The 15,109-nt window shown below is 43.0% G+C and overlaps 1 protein-coding gene across 3 annotated transcripts in view; it reads right to left on the bottom strand.

Moving 5' to 3' along the window:
- The window catches only part of LOC139411779 (non-muscle caldesmon-like), a 72,355-nt gene extending 57,458 nt beyond the window's left edge, over positions 1 to 14,897 (bottom strand). For all 3 annotated transcript variants that reach the window (XM_071158520.1, XM_071158519.1, XM_071158518.1), the window contains exon 1: positions 14,646 to 14,897. In XM_071158520.1, the coding sequence (XP_071014621.1) occupies positions 14,646 to 14,704 (59 nt within the window). In that variant the 5' untranslated portion in view covers positions 14,705 to 14,897. The remainder of the gene's footprint in view (positions 1 to 14,645) is intronic.
- Positions 14,898 to 15,109: the final 212 nt, after the last annotated feature.

The following is a 15,109-nucleotide window of genomic DNA, read 5'->3' on the forward strand; positions in this document are numbered from 1 at the left end:
GTGTGTGTGTATGTGTGTGTGTGTGTGTGTGTGTGTGTGTGCGTGTGCGTGTGCGTGTGTTCAAACAAACATGCATGTGGGGGTCTGGGAGAGGAAGTGTGTCCATCTGATGAATGGACATGTGCCTGAACTCAGTTTTATACACTAATTGTAGTCTCACCTATTCAGACCCAGAACGAGAACACCACAGGTGTACAAACGTTAAATAAAACACCCAAAGTGTAATGAAAATCACCAAAATGTATTTTGTGTGTTCATATGCCCTGTGAGGACAAAGTCCTGGAACTTTATGACAATCAGATGAAATTAACTACATTTGTCAGAGAGAAAACTTGTAAATCGGTCCAATTCGACCAGAACACAGCAGGAGGGTCAACAAAAATGAAACATGGTTTGTTGTAATGTTTTAAGGCAGGCCTGCTGTTCTTTATATTCGTATTAGAGGGGTGGGCATTACTTTTTTTATACACTAACGTTGATTGATGAAGATCTGTTGTTAGCTTTAGCTAGCAGGAACTATATGCTTTTGTTGTTAGCTTAAGCTAGCAGGAACTATATGCTTTTGTTGTTAGCTTTAGCTAGCAGGAACTATGTGCTTTTGTTGTTAGCTTTAGCTAGCAGGAACTATATGGTTTTGTTGTTAGCTTTAGCTAGCAGGAACTATATGCTTTTGTTGTTAGCTTTAGCTAGCAGGAACTATATGCTTTTGTCGTTAGCTTTAGCTAGCAGGAACTATATGCTTTTGTTGTTAGCTTCAGCTAGCAGGAAATATATGGTTTTGTTGTTAGCTTTAGCTAGCAGGAACTATATGGTTTTGTTGTTAGCTTTAGCTAGCAGGAACTATATGCTTTTGTTGTTAGCTTTAGCTAGCAGGAACTATATGCTTTTGTCGTTAGCTTTAGCTAGCAGGAACTATATGCTTTTGTCTTGAAGCTAAAAATGCAATGAGTGTACAGATGAGAAAATAAACTTTTAAATTGTCTGAACATACTTGTGATTTGTTGCATTATTCAAGTGTAATATGGTAGATGCATGAAGATTTGCTTGCTCAACATTAGCTAGTAGCTAGCTAGTAGAATAGTTTGCAATGCTTAGCTTCCTGGCTAGAGGCTACTGTGACATCTACAGGATACTTTTGAGATGCGAAGCAAGAATGTCAACCGAACCCTCGCTCGGCTTGTGACATTCCCGCCATATTATGTCAATTGAAATGTCACTCTGATAACTCCATTCAGTCACTCTGATAACTCTATTCAGTCACTCTGATAACTATATTCAGTCACTCTGATAACTATATTCAGTCACTCTGATAACTATATTCAGTGAAAATAAGCCCTAAAGTCTTTACTGTGTTAGAGAGCTGTATGCTACTGAAAAAACATCAGCCAACCTAGGTCACCACAGGATCACACCAGCCAAAATAGGTCACCTGAGGATCTGGCCTGGGATTGGCCAGTCTGAGCAGGAAGTATGAAGTGGCCAGCACAGCAACAAACAGAGGTACCTCTCAGTCTCAGTCTCAGTCTCCAAACAATAAGACAAACAAGAGGAATTAAACATTTAAAGCCACAATCCTTATTCATGTGGGTCCTTAATCCTAATTAAAATGACCATTGAAAAGCAGTAATTATTGCATAGTGCACTTTTAATCTGTGTAAACCTCATAATCTCATAATGCCACCAGGACTGTACTGTACAGTGTATACTGATAAAACCACCACCACCCATGTATTCTCTATGGCCAGAGGAGGTCATTCACTGCCAAAAGAGAGTTTGAGGGTACAAAACATTAGGAACACCTTCCTAACATTGAGTTGCGGCCCCTTTTTGCCCTCAGAACAGACTCAATTCATCTTGGTCATGGACTCTACAAGGTGTCGAAAGCCTTCCACAGGGTCTCTACAAGATGTTGAAAGCCTTCCACAGGGTCTCTACAAGGTGTTGAAAGCGTTCCACAGGGTCTTCCACAGGATCTTCCACAGGGACTCTACAAGGTGTTGAAAGCCTTCCACAGGGTCTTCCACGGGGACTCTACAAGGTGTCGAAAGCCTTCCACAGGGATGCTGGCCCATGTCGACTCCAATGCCTCCTACAGTTTAAAAAAAAAGTTGTCTGGATGTCCTTTTGTTGGTGGACCATTCTTGATTAACACGGGAAACTGTTGAGCGTGAAAAACCCACCAGAGTTGCAGTTCTCAAGCCGGTGCACCTGGCACCTACTATCATACCCTTTTCAAAGGCACTTCAATCTATTGTCTTGCCCTCTGAATGGCGCACACACACACAATCCATGTCTCAATTGATTCAAGGCTTAAAAATCATTCTTTAACCTGTCTCCTCCCCTTCATCTACACTGATTGAAGCAGATTTAACAAGTGACATCAATAAGGGGATCATAGATTTTCACATGGATTCACCTGGTCAGTCTATGTCATGGAAAGAGCAGGTGTTCCTAATGTTTTGTACACTCAGTGTAAAACCCACAGTGTAGCAGCATATGCTAGTTAGAGTAGAGATGTGGTTGTGGGAGAACAGAAGAGAACAGGAAAACATACTGTGAAGACCAACCTTTCCCTTTCGCACTATTGTTTCCACAACCAAGTCTATAGCAACATCCCAACTCATAGTAACCCTTTCCAACCCGTCCCAACCCTTTCCAACCCTTTCCAACCCTTCCAACCCTTTCCAACCCTTTCCAACTCTTCCTAACCCTTTCCAACCCTTCCCAACCCTTTCCAACTCTTACCCAACCTTTTCCAACTCTTACCCAACCCTTTCCAACTCTTCCCAACCCTTTCCAACTCTTACCAACTCTTCCCAACCCTTTCCAACCCTTTCCAACTCTTCCCAACCCTTTCCATGTTGAGGATGTCCCTTCTATCAGCATTTTCTCTCATACTACATAATGACTTGTGCGTCCCTGGGTTATGACACGTGTGCTCTGGGTTTGACGGGTAAAACTCTATCTGAGGCGTGTCAATTCTTCCGCTCGGGGGAGATGGAGACAGTCGAGGTCTGGGAGACAGATTGAGAGGGGTGGTGGAGAGGGCAGGAGGGTGTGTGTGTGTGTGTGTGTGTGTGTGTGTGTGTGTGTGTGTGTTTCTCCCCCAGATGATGTCATCTCCGTTAGGGAAGTTCCAGCCATAAAAGACTCCATTGAACCCGCTGCAACCTGGTCTCAGAGCATTTCATATTATTCTATACGTAAATCCCGAGACAATCCATTTAGTATGATGTGTTATGAATTACAATTCGCATTAGCTAACATGCTAAGTAAATGCAAAGTAGCTAAAAATAGCAAGTAGTTGAAAGATTGCTAATTACCTAAAGTAGTCCTTGATGAGATTTGAACTCACAACCTTTGGGTTGCTAGATGTTCGCGTTATATACATCAATCAAATGTATTTATAAAGCCCTTCTTACATCCGCCGATGTCACAAAGTGCTGTACAGAAACCCAGCCTAAAACCCCAAACAGCAAGCAATGCAGGTGTAGATTCCTGCCTTTCAGGGAGTGTTTCCTAGCCATCGTGCTGGTGGCTAGGAAACACTCCCTAGAAAGGCAGGAATCTAGGAAGAAACCTAGAGAGAAACCAGGCCCTGTGGGGTGGCCAGTCCTCTTCTGGCTGTGCCGGGTGGAGATGATAACAGAACATGGCCAAGATGTTCAAACGTTCATAGATGACCAGCAGGGTCAGATAATAATAATGCCTACCCATCCACCCCAACCAATAACATTACCTTTGTTTTTTGTAAGTAACCATCTGTCTTATACCAAACATAACATAACATATCTTACTAATTTGAGTTTTCCCCCGGATTTACATGTTCTATGTTACGTCTAGTCCATGACACCAGGACGTGAACCCAGACCCTTCAATGTCATTTTGATGATGTCATCACTAGGTGACGCAGATGGCTAAAGCAACTGAACCAGACAGGCAGTGATACAGCCGCGGGGCTGCTACACGACTACCGTCAAATCACTCTCCTGTTTGTGAGACAGCAACAACCTCGAACCTCACAGACAGACAGTAGACAGTAGAGAGTCAATGAACTGCAATGATGAAACTTGGCTTTAGTCATTTAGCTTTAGCCGACATTGTTAAGCCATTGAAGTGTTCTGTCACAATACGGGACGGAATAAAAGTTTGAAACAAGCAATCGTGAGCAAAGCACTGAGAATAGAAGGAAGTACCCTCCAAGGGTAAGAAGTTGCGACGTCGGCATTGTAACGATTCTGGATTGTAACGGACTCTTTGCTTTACTCAAACACAATTTGCCCTGATTCGAAATGCACAATGCAAACATGTCCCTGAGCAAAAAGTACATTCTGTTTGGATTCTGGTACACGCTGTGTGTTAGTGTATCATAATCAGAAACAGGTCTGGTCAGTGAGGTGCCACTGATATCTGTGACATTAATCTGTAGTCTGATATCTGTGACATTAATCTATAGTCTGATATCTGTGACATTAATCTGTAGTCTGATATCAGTGACATTAATCTATAGTCTGATATCTGTGACATTAATCTATAGTCTGATATCAGTGACATTAATCTATAGTCTGATATCAGTGACATTAATCCATAGTCTGATATCAGTGACATTAATCTATAGTCTGATATCAGTGACATTAATCTATAGTCTGATATCTGTGACATTAATCTATAGTCTGATATCAGTGACATTAATCTATAGTCTGATATCAGTGACATTAATCCATAGTCTGATATCAGTGACATTAATCTATAGTCTGATATCTGTGACATTAATCTATAGTCTGATATCAGTGAAATTAATCTGTAGTCTGATATCTGTGTCATCAATCTATAGTCTGATATCAGTGACATTAATCTATAGTCTGATATCAGTGACATTAATCTATAGTCTGATATCAGTGACATTAATCTGTAGTCTGATATCTGTGTCATTAATCTATAGTCTGATATCAGTGACATTAATCTATAGTCTGATATCAGTGACATTAATCTATAGTCTGATATCAGTGACATTAATCTATAGTCTGATATCAGTGACATTAATCTGTAGTCTGATATCTGTGTCATTAATCTATAGTCTGATATCAGTGACATTAATCTATAGTCTGATATCAGTGACATTAATCTATAGTCTGATATCAGTGTCATTAATCTATAGTCAGATATCAGTGACATTAATCTGTAGTCTGAAATCTGTGTAATTAATCTATAGTCTGATATCAGTGACATTAATCTATAGTCTGATATCAGTGACATTAATCTATAGTCTGATATCAGTGACATTAATCTACAGTCTGATATCTGTGACATTAATCTATAGTCTGATATCAGTGACATTAATCTATAGTCTGACATCAGTGACATTAATCTATAGTCTGATATCAGTGAAATTAATCTACAGTCTAATATCAGTGACATCAATCTAGAATCTGTGACATTAATCTATATACTGATATCAGTGACATTAATCTATAGTCTGATATCTGTGTCATTAATCTATAGTCTGATGTCAGTGACATTAATCTATAGTCTGATATCAGTGACATTAATCTATAGTCTGATATCAGTGTCATTAATCTATAGTCTGATATCAGTGACATTAATCTATAATCTGTGTCATTAATCTATAGTCTGATATCAGTGAAATTAATGTACAGTCTAATATCAGTGACATTAATCTGTAGTCTGATATCTGTGTCATTAATCTATAGTCTCATATCAGTGACATTAATCTATAGTCTGATATCTGTGATATTAATCTATAGTCTGATATCAGTGACATTAATCTATAGTCTGACATCAGTGACATTAATCTATAGTCTGATATCAGTGAAATTAATCTACAGTCTAATATCAGTGACATTAATCTATAATCTGTGACATTAATCTATAGTCTCATATCTGTGACATTAATCTACAGTCTAATATCAGTGACATTAATCTATAATCTGTGACATTAATCTATATACTGATATCAGTGACATCAATCTATAGTCTGCTATCAGTGACATTAATCTATAGTCTGATATCAGTGACATTAATCTATAGTCTGATATCAGTGACATTAATCTGCAGTCTAATATCAGTGACATTAATCTATAGTCAGATGTCTGTGACATTAATCTATAGTCTGATATCAGTGACATTAATCTATAGTCTGATATCAGTGACATTAATCTATAATCTGTGACATTAATCTATAGTCTGATATCAGTGACATTAATCTATAATCTGATATCTGTGACATTAATCTATAGTCTGATATCAGTGACATCAATCTATAATCTGATATCTGTGACATTAATCTATAGTCTGATATCTGTGACATTAATCTATAGTCTGATATCAGTGACATTAATCTACAGTCTAATATCAGTGACATTAATCTATAATCTGTGACATTAATCTATATACTGATATCAGTGACATTAATCTATAGTCTGATATCAGTGACATTAATCTATAATCTGTGACATTAATCTATAGTCTCATATCAGTGACATTAATCTATAGTCTGCTATCAGTGACATTAATCTATAGTCTGATATCAGTGACATTAATCTATAGTCTGATATCAGTGACATTAATCTACAGTCTAATATCAGTGACATTAATCTATAGTCAGATGTCTGTGACATTAATCTATAGTCTGATATCAGTGACATTAATCTATAGTCTGATATCAGTGACATTAATCTATAATCTGTGACATTAATCTATAGTCTGATATCAGTGACATTAATCTATAATCTGATATCTGTGACTTTAATCTATAGTCTGATATCAGTGACATCAATCTATAATCTGATATCTGTGACATTAATCTATAGTCTGATATCTGTGACATTAATCTATAGTCTGATATCAGTGACATTAATCCACAGTCTAATATCAGTGACATGAATCTATAATCTGTGACATTAATCTATATACTGATATCAGTGACATTAATCTATAGTCTGATATCAATTTCATTAATCTATAGTCTGATATATGTGACATTAATCTATAGTCTGATATCTGTGTCATTAATCTATAGTCTGATAGCTGTGTCATTAATCTATAATCTGTGACATTAATATATAGTCTGACATCTGTGTCATTAATCTATAGTCTGATAGCTGTGCCATTAATATATAGTCTGATATCTGTGTCATTAATCTATAGTCTGATAGCTGTGTCATTAATCTATAGTCTGATATTAGTGACATTAATCTGTTGTCAGATGTCTGTGTCATTAATCCATAGTCAGATGTCTGTGACATTAATCTATAGTCTGATATCAGTGACATTAATCTATAATCTGTGTCATTAATCTATAGTCAGATATCTGTGACATTAACCTATATTCTGACATCTGTGTCATTAATCTATAGTCAGATTTCTGTGACATTAATCTATAATCTGTGACATTAATCTATAGTCTGATAGCCCACCTAACTCTAGTCTGGGGGAAGGAGACATTAATCTATAATCTGTGATATTAATCTATAGTCTGATAGCCCACCTAACTCTAGTCTGGGGGAAGGAGACATTAATCTATAATCTGTGATATTAATCTATAGTCTGATAGCCCACCTAACTCTAGTCTGGGGGAAGGAGACGTCAGACGCATATGATTTTTGTACATGAATTACTGTAAATCCACTCCAGAAGGACATGACTAACTTCCCTCCACCCTCCACCTAGCCCCCATCATGAGTGCCTCAGTCCAGATGACAATAATCTGTGGACTCCCTGAGCGAGTTTCTTCCTGAAGGCTCAGACTGTTCTGTTTCCATGTCTGGCGCCCGTGTCTCACTGAGCGAGTTTCCACCTGAAGGCTCAGACTTCTGTTTCCATCTCTGGCGCCCGTGTCTCCCTGAGCGAGTTTCCACCTGAAGGCTCAGACTTCTGTTTCCATGTCTGGCGCCCGTGTCTCACTGAGCGAGTTTCCACCTGAAGGCTCAGACTTCTGTTTCCATGTCTGGCGCCCGTGTCTCCCTGAGCGAGTTTCCACCTGAAGGCTCAGACCTTTCTGTGTCCATCTCTGGCGCCCGTGTCTCCCTGAGCGAGTTTCCACCTGAAGGCTCAGACTGTTCTGTGTCCATCTGTGGCGCCCGTGTCTCCCTGAGCGAGTTTCCACCTGAAGGCTCAGACTGTTCTGTTTCCATCTCTGGCGCCCGTGTCTCCCTGAGCGAGTTTCCACCTGAAGGCTCAGACTGTTCTGTTTCTATGTCTGGCGCCCGTGTCTCACTGAGCGAGTTTCCACCTGAAGGCTCAGACTGTTCTGTTTCCATGTATGGCGCCCGTGTCTCACTGAGCCATGTGTCCAGCGGAACTGCTCTGACTTGGGGTCTCCAGGCCACCGTTACTTTTCATCTGGCGTTTACATCACAACGGGCTAACAGTGAACATGGGGTTTTTAACATCTTCTCCCATAGTAACTGTCTTAATGATACAGAGGTTGTTGATTCTGCTCACCTCAAGTCTCTAGTGTCACACACTCCTGATGGAAACACGGTTCCCAGAAACGAACACAGGAGCCGACATTCAAATAAACTCTGGTGACATACTGGTGTGTGATGGAACAAGAGTGATGGAGAAAGAGTGATGGAACAAGGCCATAAGTGAAGTCACACTCAGCATTTGCTCTACATGTAACCTTCCCCAAGAGATCTGTGGATGAACTGGCCAGCCCTCACTACAACCTTCCCCCAGCCAGCCCTCACTTCAACCTGCCCCCAGCCAGCCCTCACTACAACCTGCCCCCAGCCAGCCCTCACTACAATCTGCCCCCAGCCAGTCCTCACTACAACCTGCCCCCAGCCAGCCCTCACTACAACCTGCCCCCAGCCAGCCCTCACTACAACCTGCCCCCAGCCAGCCCTCACTACAACCTGCCCCCAGCCAGCTGGAAGTTGTCAAACAGCCCTTTGGATGACACAGGCCCTGGGCTGCACTGTCATGCACCGCTGCCCAGCCAGCCACTAATACAACCACTGCTGCCCAGCCAGTCACTAACCCTGATCAGTCAAGCAGAGCCAGCCACTAACCCTGAACAGTCAAGCAGAGCCAGCCACTAACCCTGAACAGTCAAGCAGAGCCAGCCACTAACACATCCACCACTGCCCAGCCAGCCACTAACCCTGAATAGTCAAGCAGAGCCAGTCACTAACACATCCACCACTGCCCAGCCAGTCACTAACTCTGAACAGTCAAGCAGAGCCAGCCACTAACACATCCCCCACTGCCCAGCCAGTCACTGACCCTGAACAGTCAAGCAGAGCCAGTCACTGACCCTGAACAGTCAATCAGAGCCAGTCACTAACCCTGAACAGTCAAGCAGAGCCAGCCACTAACCCTGAACAGTCAAGCAGAGCCAGTCACTAACCCTGAACAGTCAAGCAGAGCCAGCAACTAACACATCCCCCACTGCCCAGCCAGTCACTGACCCTGAACAGTCAAGCAGAGCCAGTCACTGACCCTGAACAGTCAGTCAGAGCCAGTCACTAACCCTGAACAGTCAAGCAGAGCCAGCCACTAACCCTGATCAGTCAAGCAGAGCCAGCCACTAACCCTGAACAGTCAAGCAGAGCCAGCCACTAACCCTGAACAGTCAAGCAGAGCCAGCCACTAACCCTGAACAGTCAAGCAGAGCCAGCCACTAACCCTGAACAGTCAAGCAGAGCCAGTCACTAACCCTGAACAGTCAAGCAGAGCCAGTCACTAACCCTGAACAGTCAAGCAGAGCCAGTCGCTAACCCTGAACAGTCAAGCAGAGCCAGTCACTAACCCTGAACAGTCAAGCAGAGCCAGTCACTAACCCTAATCAGTCAAGCAGAGCCAGCCACTAACCCTGAACAGTCAAGCAGAGCCAGCCACTAACCCTGAACAGTCAAGCAGAGCCAGTCACTAACCCTGAACAGTCAAGCAGAGCCAGTCACTAACCCTGAACAGTCAAGCAGAGCCAGTCACTAACCCTGAACAGTCAAGCAGAGCCAGTCACTAACCCTGAACAGTCAAGCAGAGCCAGTCACTAACCCTGATCAGTCAAGCAGAGCCAGCCACTAACCCTGAACAGTCAAGCAGAGCCAGCCACTAACCCTGAACAGTCAAGCAGAGCCAGTCACTAACCCTGAACAGTCAAGCAGAGCCAGTCACTAACCCTGATCAGTCAAGCAGAGCCAGCCACTAACCCTGAACAGTCAAGCAGAGCCAGCCACTAACCCTGAACAGTCAAGCAGAGCCAGTCACTAACCCTGAACAGTCAAGCAGAGCCAGCCACTAACCCTGAACAGTCAAGCAGAGCCAGTCACTAACCCTGAACAGTCAAGCAGAGCCAGTCACTAACCCTGAACAGTCAAGCAGAGCCAGCCACTAACCCTGAACAGTCAAGCAGAGCCAGTCACTAACCCTGAACAGTCAAGCAGAGCCAGTCACTAACCCTGAACAGTCAAGCAGAGCCAGCCGCTGGTTTTGAGGACAAGCTATTTTTCCTTCCATTAAGCTGAATGTCATCCTGTGAAATAACGGCGTAACGGCAGTTTAAAAGTCCCTCTGCAGACACAGACCTTGAAGAGTCCTAGTTGGCTGCGATCGTGTTCTATTTGCAACTGATTGGTTGTCCAGGGTTGTTAATCTGTCACCGATTGGCTGGTCCAGAACAAAGATGTTAAAAACGGATCAGAGATGAGCTACTCTCTGATTAGCTAAGAAGCAGTAAAAGTGGCTGAGTGACTTACTGCTGCTATGGAAGTCCTATCACCACTCTCTTCTCATGGTGATGATGCTGTTACAGAGGTCCTATCACTACTCTCTTCTCATGGTGTTGATGCTGCTATAGAGGTCCTATCACCACTCTCTTCTCATGGTGATGATGCTGTTACAGAGGTCCTATCACTACTCTCTTCTCATTGTGGTGATGCTGTTATAGAGGTCCTATCACCACTCTCTTCTCATTGTGGTGATGCTGTTACAGAGGTCCTATCACCATTCTCTTCTCATTGTGATGCTGTTGTTACAGAGGTCCTATCACCACTCTCTCATCATTGTGGTGATGGGGGATCGTTGCTGTTCTGGTGATCTTCCGTTCTCCCCCTGTTTTCACTGGCCTGGTGTCAAACGTTAACGAGTTTCTGCTTGCTTTCGTTTGACACAGTGAGAAGCATTAGCTCACCGAACAGTTCAGCACATAGTCTACAGTACTGTAGTTGTTGGTGTGAGTAAATAACAGTTCAGCACATAGTCTACAGTACTGTAGTTGTTGGTGTGAGTAAATAACAGTTCAGCACATAGTCTACAGTACTGTAGTTGTTGGTGTGAGTAAATAACAGTTCAGCACATAGTCTACAGTACTGTAGTTGTTGGTGTGAGTAAATAACAGTTCAGCACATAGTCTACAGTACTGTAGTTGTTGGTGTGAGTAAATAACAGTTCAGCACATAGTCTACAGTACTGTAGTTGTTGGTGTGAGTAAATAACAGTTCAGCACATAGTCTACAGTACTGTAGTTGTTGGTGTGAGTAAATAACAGTTCAGCACATAGTCTACAGTACTGTAGTTGTTGGTGTGAGTAAATAACAGTTCAGCACATAGTCTACAGTACTGTAGTTGTTGGTGGTCCGAGTAAATAACTGAGCAAAAAAAACACATTTAGACATTCGCTTTATGATCAACAAGGTGAGATAATAATTTCATTATTTATCTGGATTGACAGCCGCAGATAGTCACGTACGTCATTAATCACTTTGCTGTATCTAAAAGGGATCTTTATCCCTCCGACTCCACCACCCTGCAGCCTCAAATCAAAACAGGAGAGAAACATACATCACATGGAGATTTATTTCCATTTCCTAAATACTGTCAGCTCTCTCTCACCTCTCTTCTCTCTTCCGAAGATGATTGGCCGATCCATCTCACCAAATACAAACACCCACTAAGTTATTATTATTATTACATACCCCCCCCCCCCCAGGTCAGGGGTCAACAGGTCAAACCCCTGAGCCCCAGTCAAAGGCCTGGCGGGTGGTCCCCGGGGGAGGAAGGGAGGGTCCAATTTAACCTCCAGCAGAACAATAAACACCAGTTGATGAGGGAGGGGGGTAGATAGTTCCCTCTTTGTAAAGTTAGTGGTCACACTATTGTCTTCTTTAGGGGTGTGTGTTTATCAGAACTGGTTTTAACTCCAGCTTGTATAGGAGTTGGAGTTGTATAGGAGTTGTATAGGAGTTGGAGTTGTATTGGAGTTGGAGTTGTATAAGAGCTGGAGTTGTATAGGAGTTGTATAGGAGTTGTATAGGAGTTGTATAGGAGTTGGAGTTGTATAAGAGTTGGAGTTGTATAGGAGTTGGAGTTGTATAGGAATTGGAGTTTTATAGGAGTTGGAGTTGTATAGGAGTTGTATAGGAGTTGGAGTTGTATTGGAGTTGGAGTTGTATAAGAGTTGGAGTTGTATAGGAGTTGGAGTTGTATAGGAGTTGGAGTTGTATAGGAGATGTATAGGAGTTGGAGTTGTATAAGAGTTGGAGTTGTATAGGAGTTGGAGTTGTATAGGAGTTGTATAGGAGTTGGAGTTGTATTGGAGTTGGAGTTGTATAAGAGTTGGAGTTGTATAGGAGTTGGAGTTGTATAGGAGTTGGAGTTGTATAGGAGATGTATAGGAGTTGCTCTCCTAAAGTGGCACCGTGCTGTAGGGCAGAACATTGTTTGACCAATTTCCTGTCCATTAGCAGTAATTAAGTGGTTGTCGGTAATTGCTGCACAGACTGTCTCTTTGGGAATGCAGTAGAGTCAATGTCTGTGAGACCGGCGGCTGCTGTTCAAGAAGAACACTGTTAACGTGTCTGGTTAATAAAGCCGTCCCTTCAGACGTTAGTGAGCAGTAGGAATGTGCTACTTTTTCTACCATGTCAACGTTGAACCACTTTCCACAGAACCACAGAATGGAGATACAGAGGGTGGTGATATGAAGGTTTCACCTCCCAATAACAGACATCACACATGAAGGTTTCACCTCCCAGTAACAGACATCACATATGAAGGTTACACCTCCCAGTAACAGACATCACATATGAAGGTTACACCTCCTAGTAACAGACATCACATATGAAGGTTTCACCTCCCAGTAACAGACATCACATATGAAGGTTTCACCTCCCAGTAACAGACATCACATATGAAGGTTTCACCTCCTAGTAACAGACATCACATATGAAGGTTTCACCTCCCAGTAACAGACATCACATATGAAGGTTTCACCTCCCAGTAACAGACATCACATATTAAGGTTACACCTCCCAGTAACAGACATCACATATGAAGGTTTCACCTCCCAGTAACAGACATCACATATGAAGTTTGCTACATCCCAGAACACCTGATGGTCAGTTACATCTAATTAGCATCAATAAACAACCAGAAAACACACCTGGCAGAAGGACCAACACACACCACACCTGGCAGAAACACCAACTAACACACACCATCACCTGGCAAAAACACCAACTAACACACACCAACACCTGGCAGAAACACCAACTAACACACACCATCACCTGGCAAAAACACCAACTAACACATACCAACACCTGGCAGAAGGACCAACTAACACACACCAAACACCTGGCAGAAGGACCAACACACACCAACACCTGGCAGAAACACCAACTAACACACACAACACCTGGCAGAAACACCAACTAACACACACCAACACCTGGCAAAAACACCAACTAACACACACAACACCTGGCAGAAACACCAACTAACACACACACAACACCTGGCAGAAGGACCAACACACACCAACACCTGGTAGAAACTCCAACTAACACACACAACACCTGGCAGAAGGACCAACACACACCAACACCTGGCAGAAACACCAACTAACACACACAACACCTAGCAGAAGGACTAACACACACCAACACCTGGCAGAAACACCAACTAACACACACCAACACCTGGCAGAAGGACCAACTAACACACCAAACACCTGGCAGAAGGACCAACACACACCAAACATCTGGCAGAAGGACCAACACACACCAACACCTGGCAGAAGGACCAACACACACCAACACCTGGCAGAAACACCAACTAACACACACAACACCTAGCAGAAGGACTAACACACACCAACACCTGGCAGAAACACCAACTAACACACACCAACACCTGGCAGAAGGACCAACTAACACACCAAACACCTGGCAGAAGGATCAACTAACACACACAACACCTGGCAGAAACACCAACTAACACACACACAACACCTGGCAGAAGGACCAACTAACACACCAAACACCTGGCAGAAGGACCAACACACACCAACACCTGGCAGAAGGACCAACACACACCAACACCTGGCAGAAGGACCAACACACACCAACACCTGGCAGAAGGATCAACTAACACCAACACCTGGCAGAAGGACCAACACACACCAACACCTGGCAGAAGGACCAACAAACACCAACACCTGGCAGAAGGACCAACAAACACCAACACCTGGCAGAAGGACCAACACACACCAACACCTGGCAGAAGGACCAACACACACCAACACCTGGCAGAAGGACCAACAAACACCAACACCTGGCAGAAGGACCAACAAACACCAACACCTGGCAGAAGGAGTATCAAAGCGCCACTTCTCGTACCTGAGCAGGTTCTGCAGACCTTCCTTGCTGGAGTTTCTCCTTAGTAAATGACCAGACATGTCTTCTTCTCCTCTGTTTGTCTCAGCCCTCAGCAGAATGACAACCAGGTACTCTGTTCCTCTTTAAAACACTGCTGTCTTTCTCCCTCAGTGAGCGGTGGCAGTCAGAGAGGACTGGAGAGTTCCAGGAAGGGCTCTCTTCTGTCTCTTTATGTGGTGTTTCCTTCCCCTCTCTCTCTGTCTCTAATCTCTCTCTCTCTCTCCCTCTCTCTCTCTCTCTCTTCTCTCTCTCTCTCTCTCTCTCTCTCTCTCTCTCTCTCTCTCTCTCTCTCTCTGTCTCTAATCTCTCTCTCTCAACTCCCTCTCTCTCTCTCTCTTTTCTCTCTCTCTCTCTCTCTATTTCTCTGTCTCTCTATTTTCTCTCTCTCTCTATTTTCTCTTTCTCTCTCTCTCTATTTTCTCTCT

The sequence above is a fragment of the Oncorhynchus clarkii genome, chromosome 6, assembly GCF_045791955.1.
Source record: "Oncorhynchus clarkii lewisi isolate Uvic-CL-2024 chromosome 6, UVic_Ocla_1.0, whole genome shotgun sequence".
Classification (NCBI taxonomy): Eukaryota; Metazoa; Chordata; class Actinopteri; order Salmoniformes; family Salmonidae; genus Oncorhynchus; species Oncorhynchus clarkii.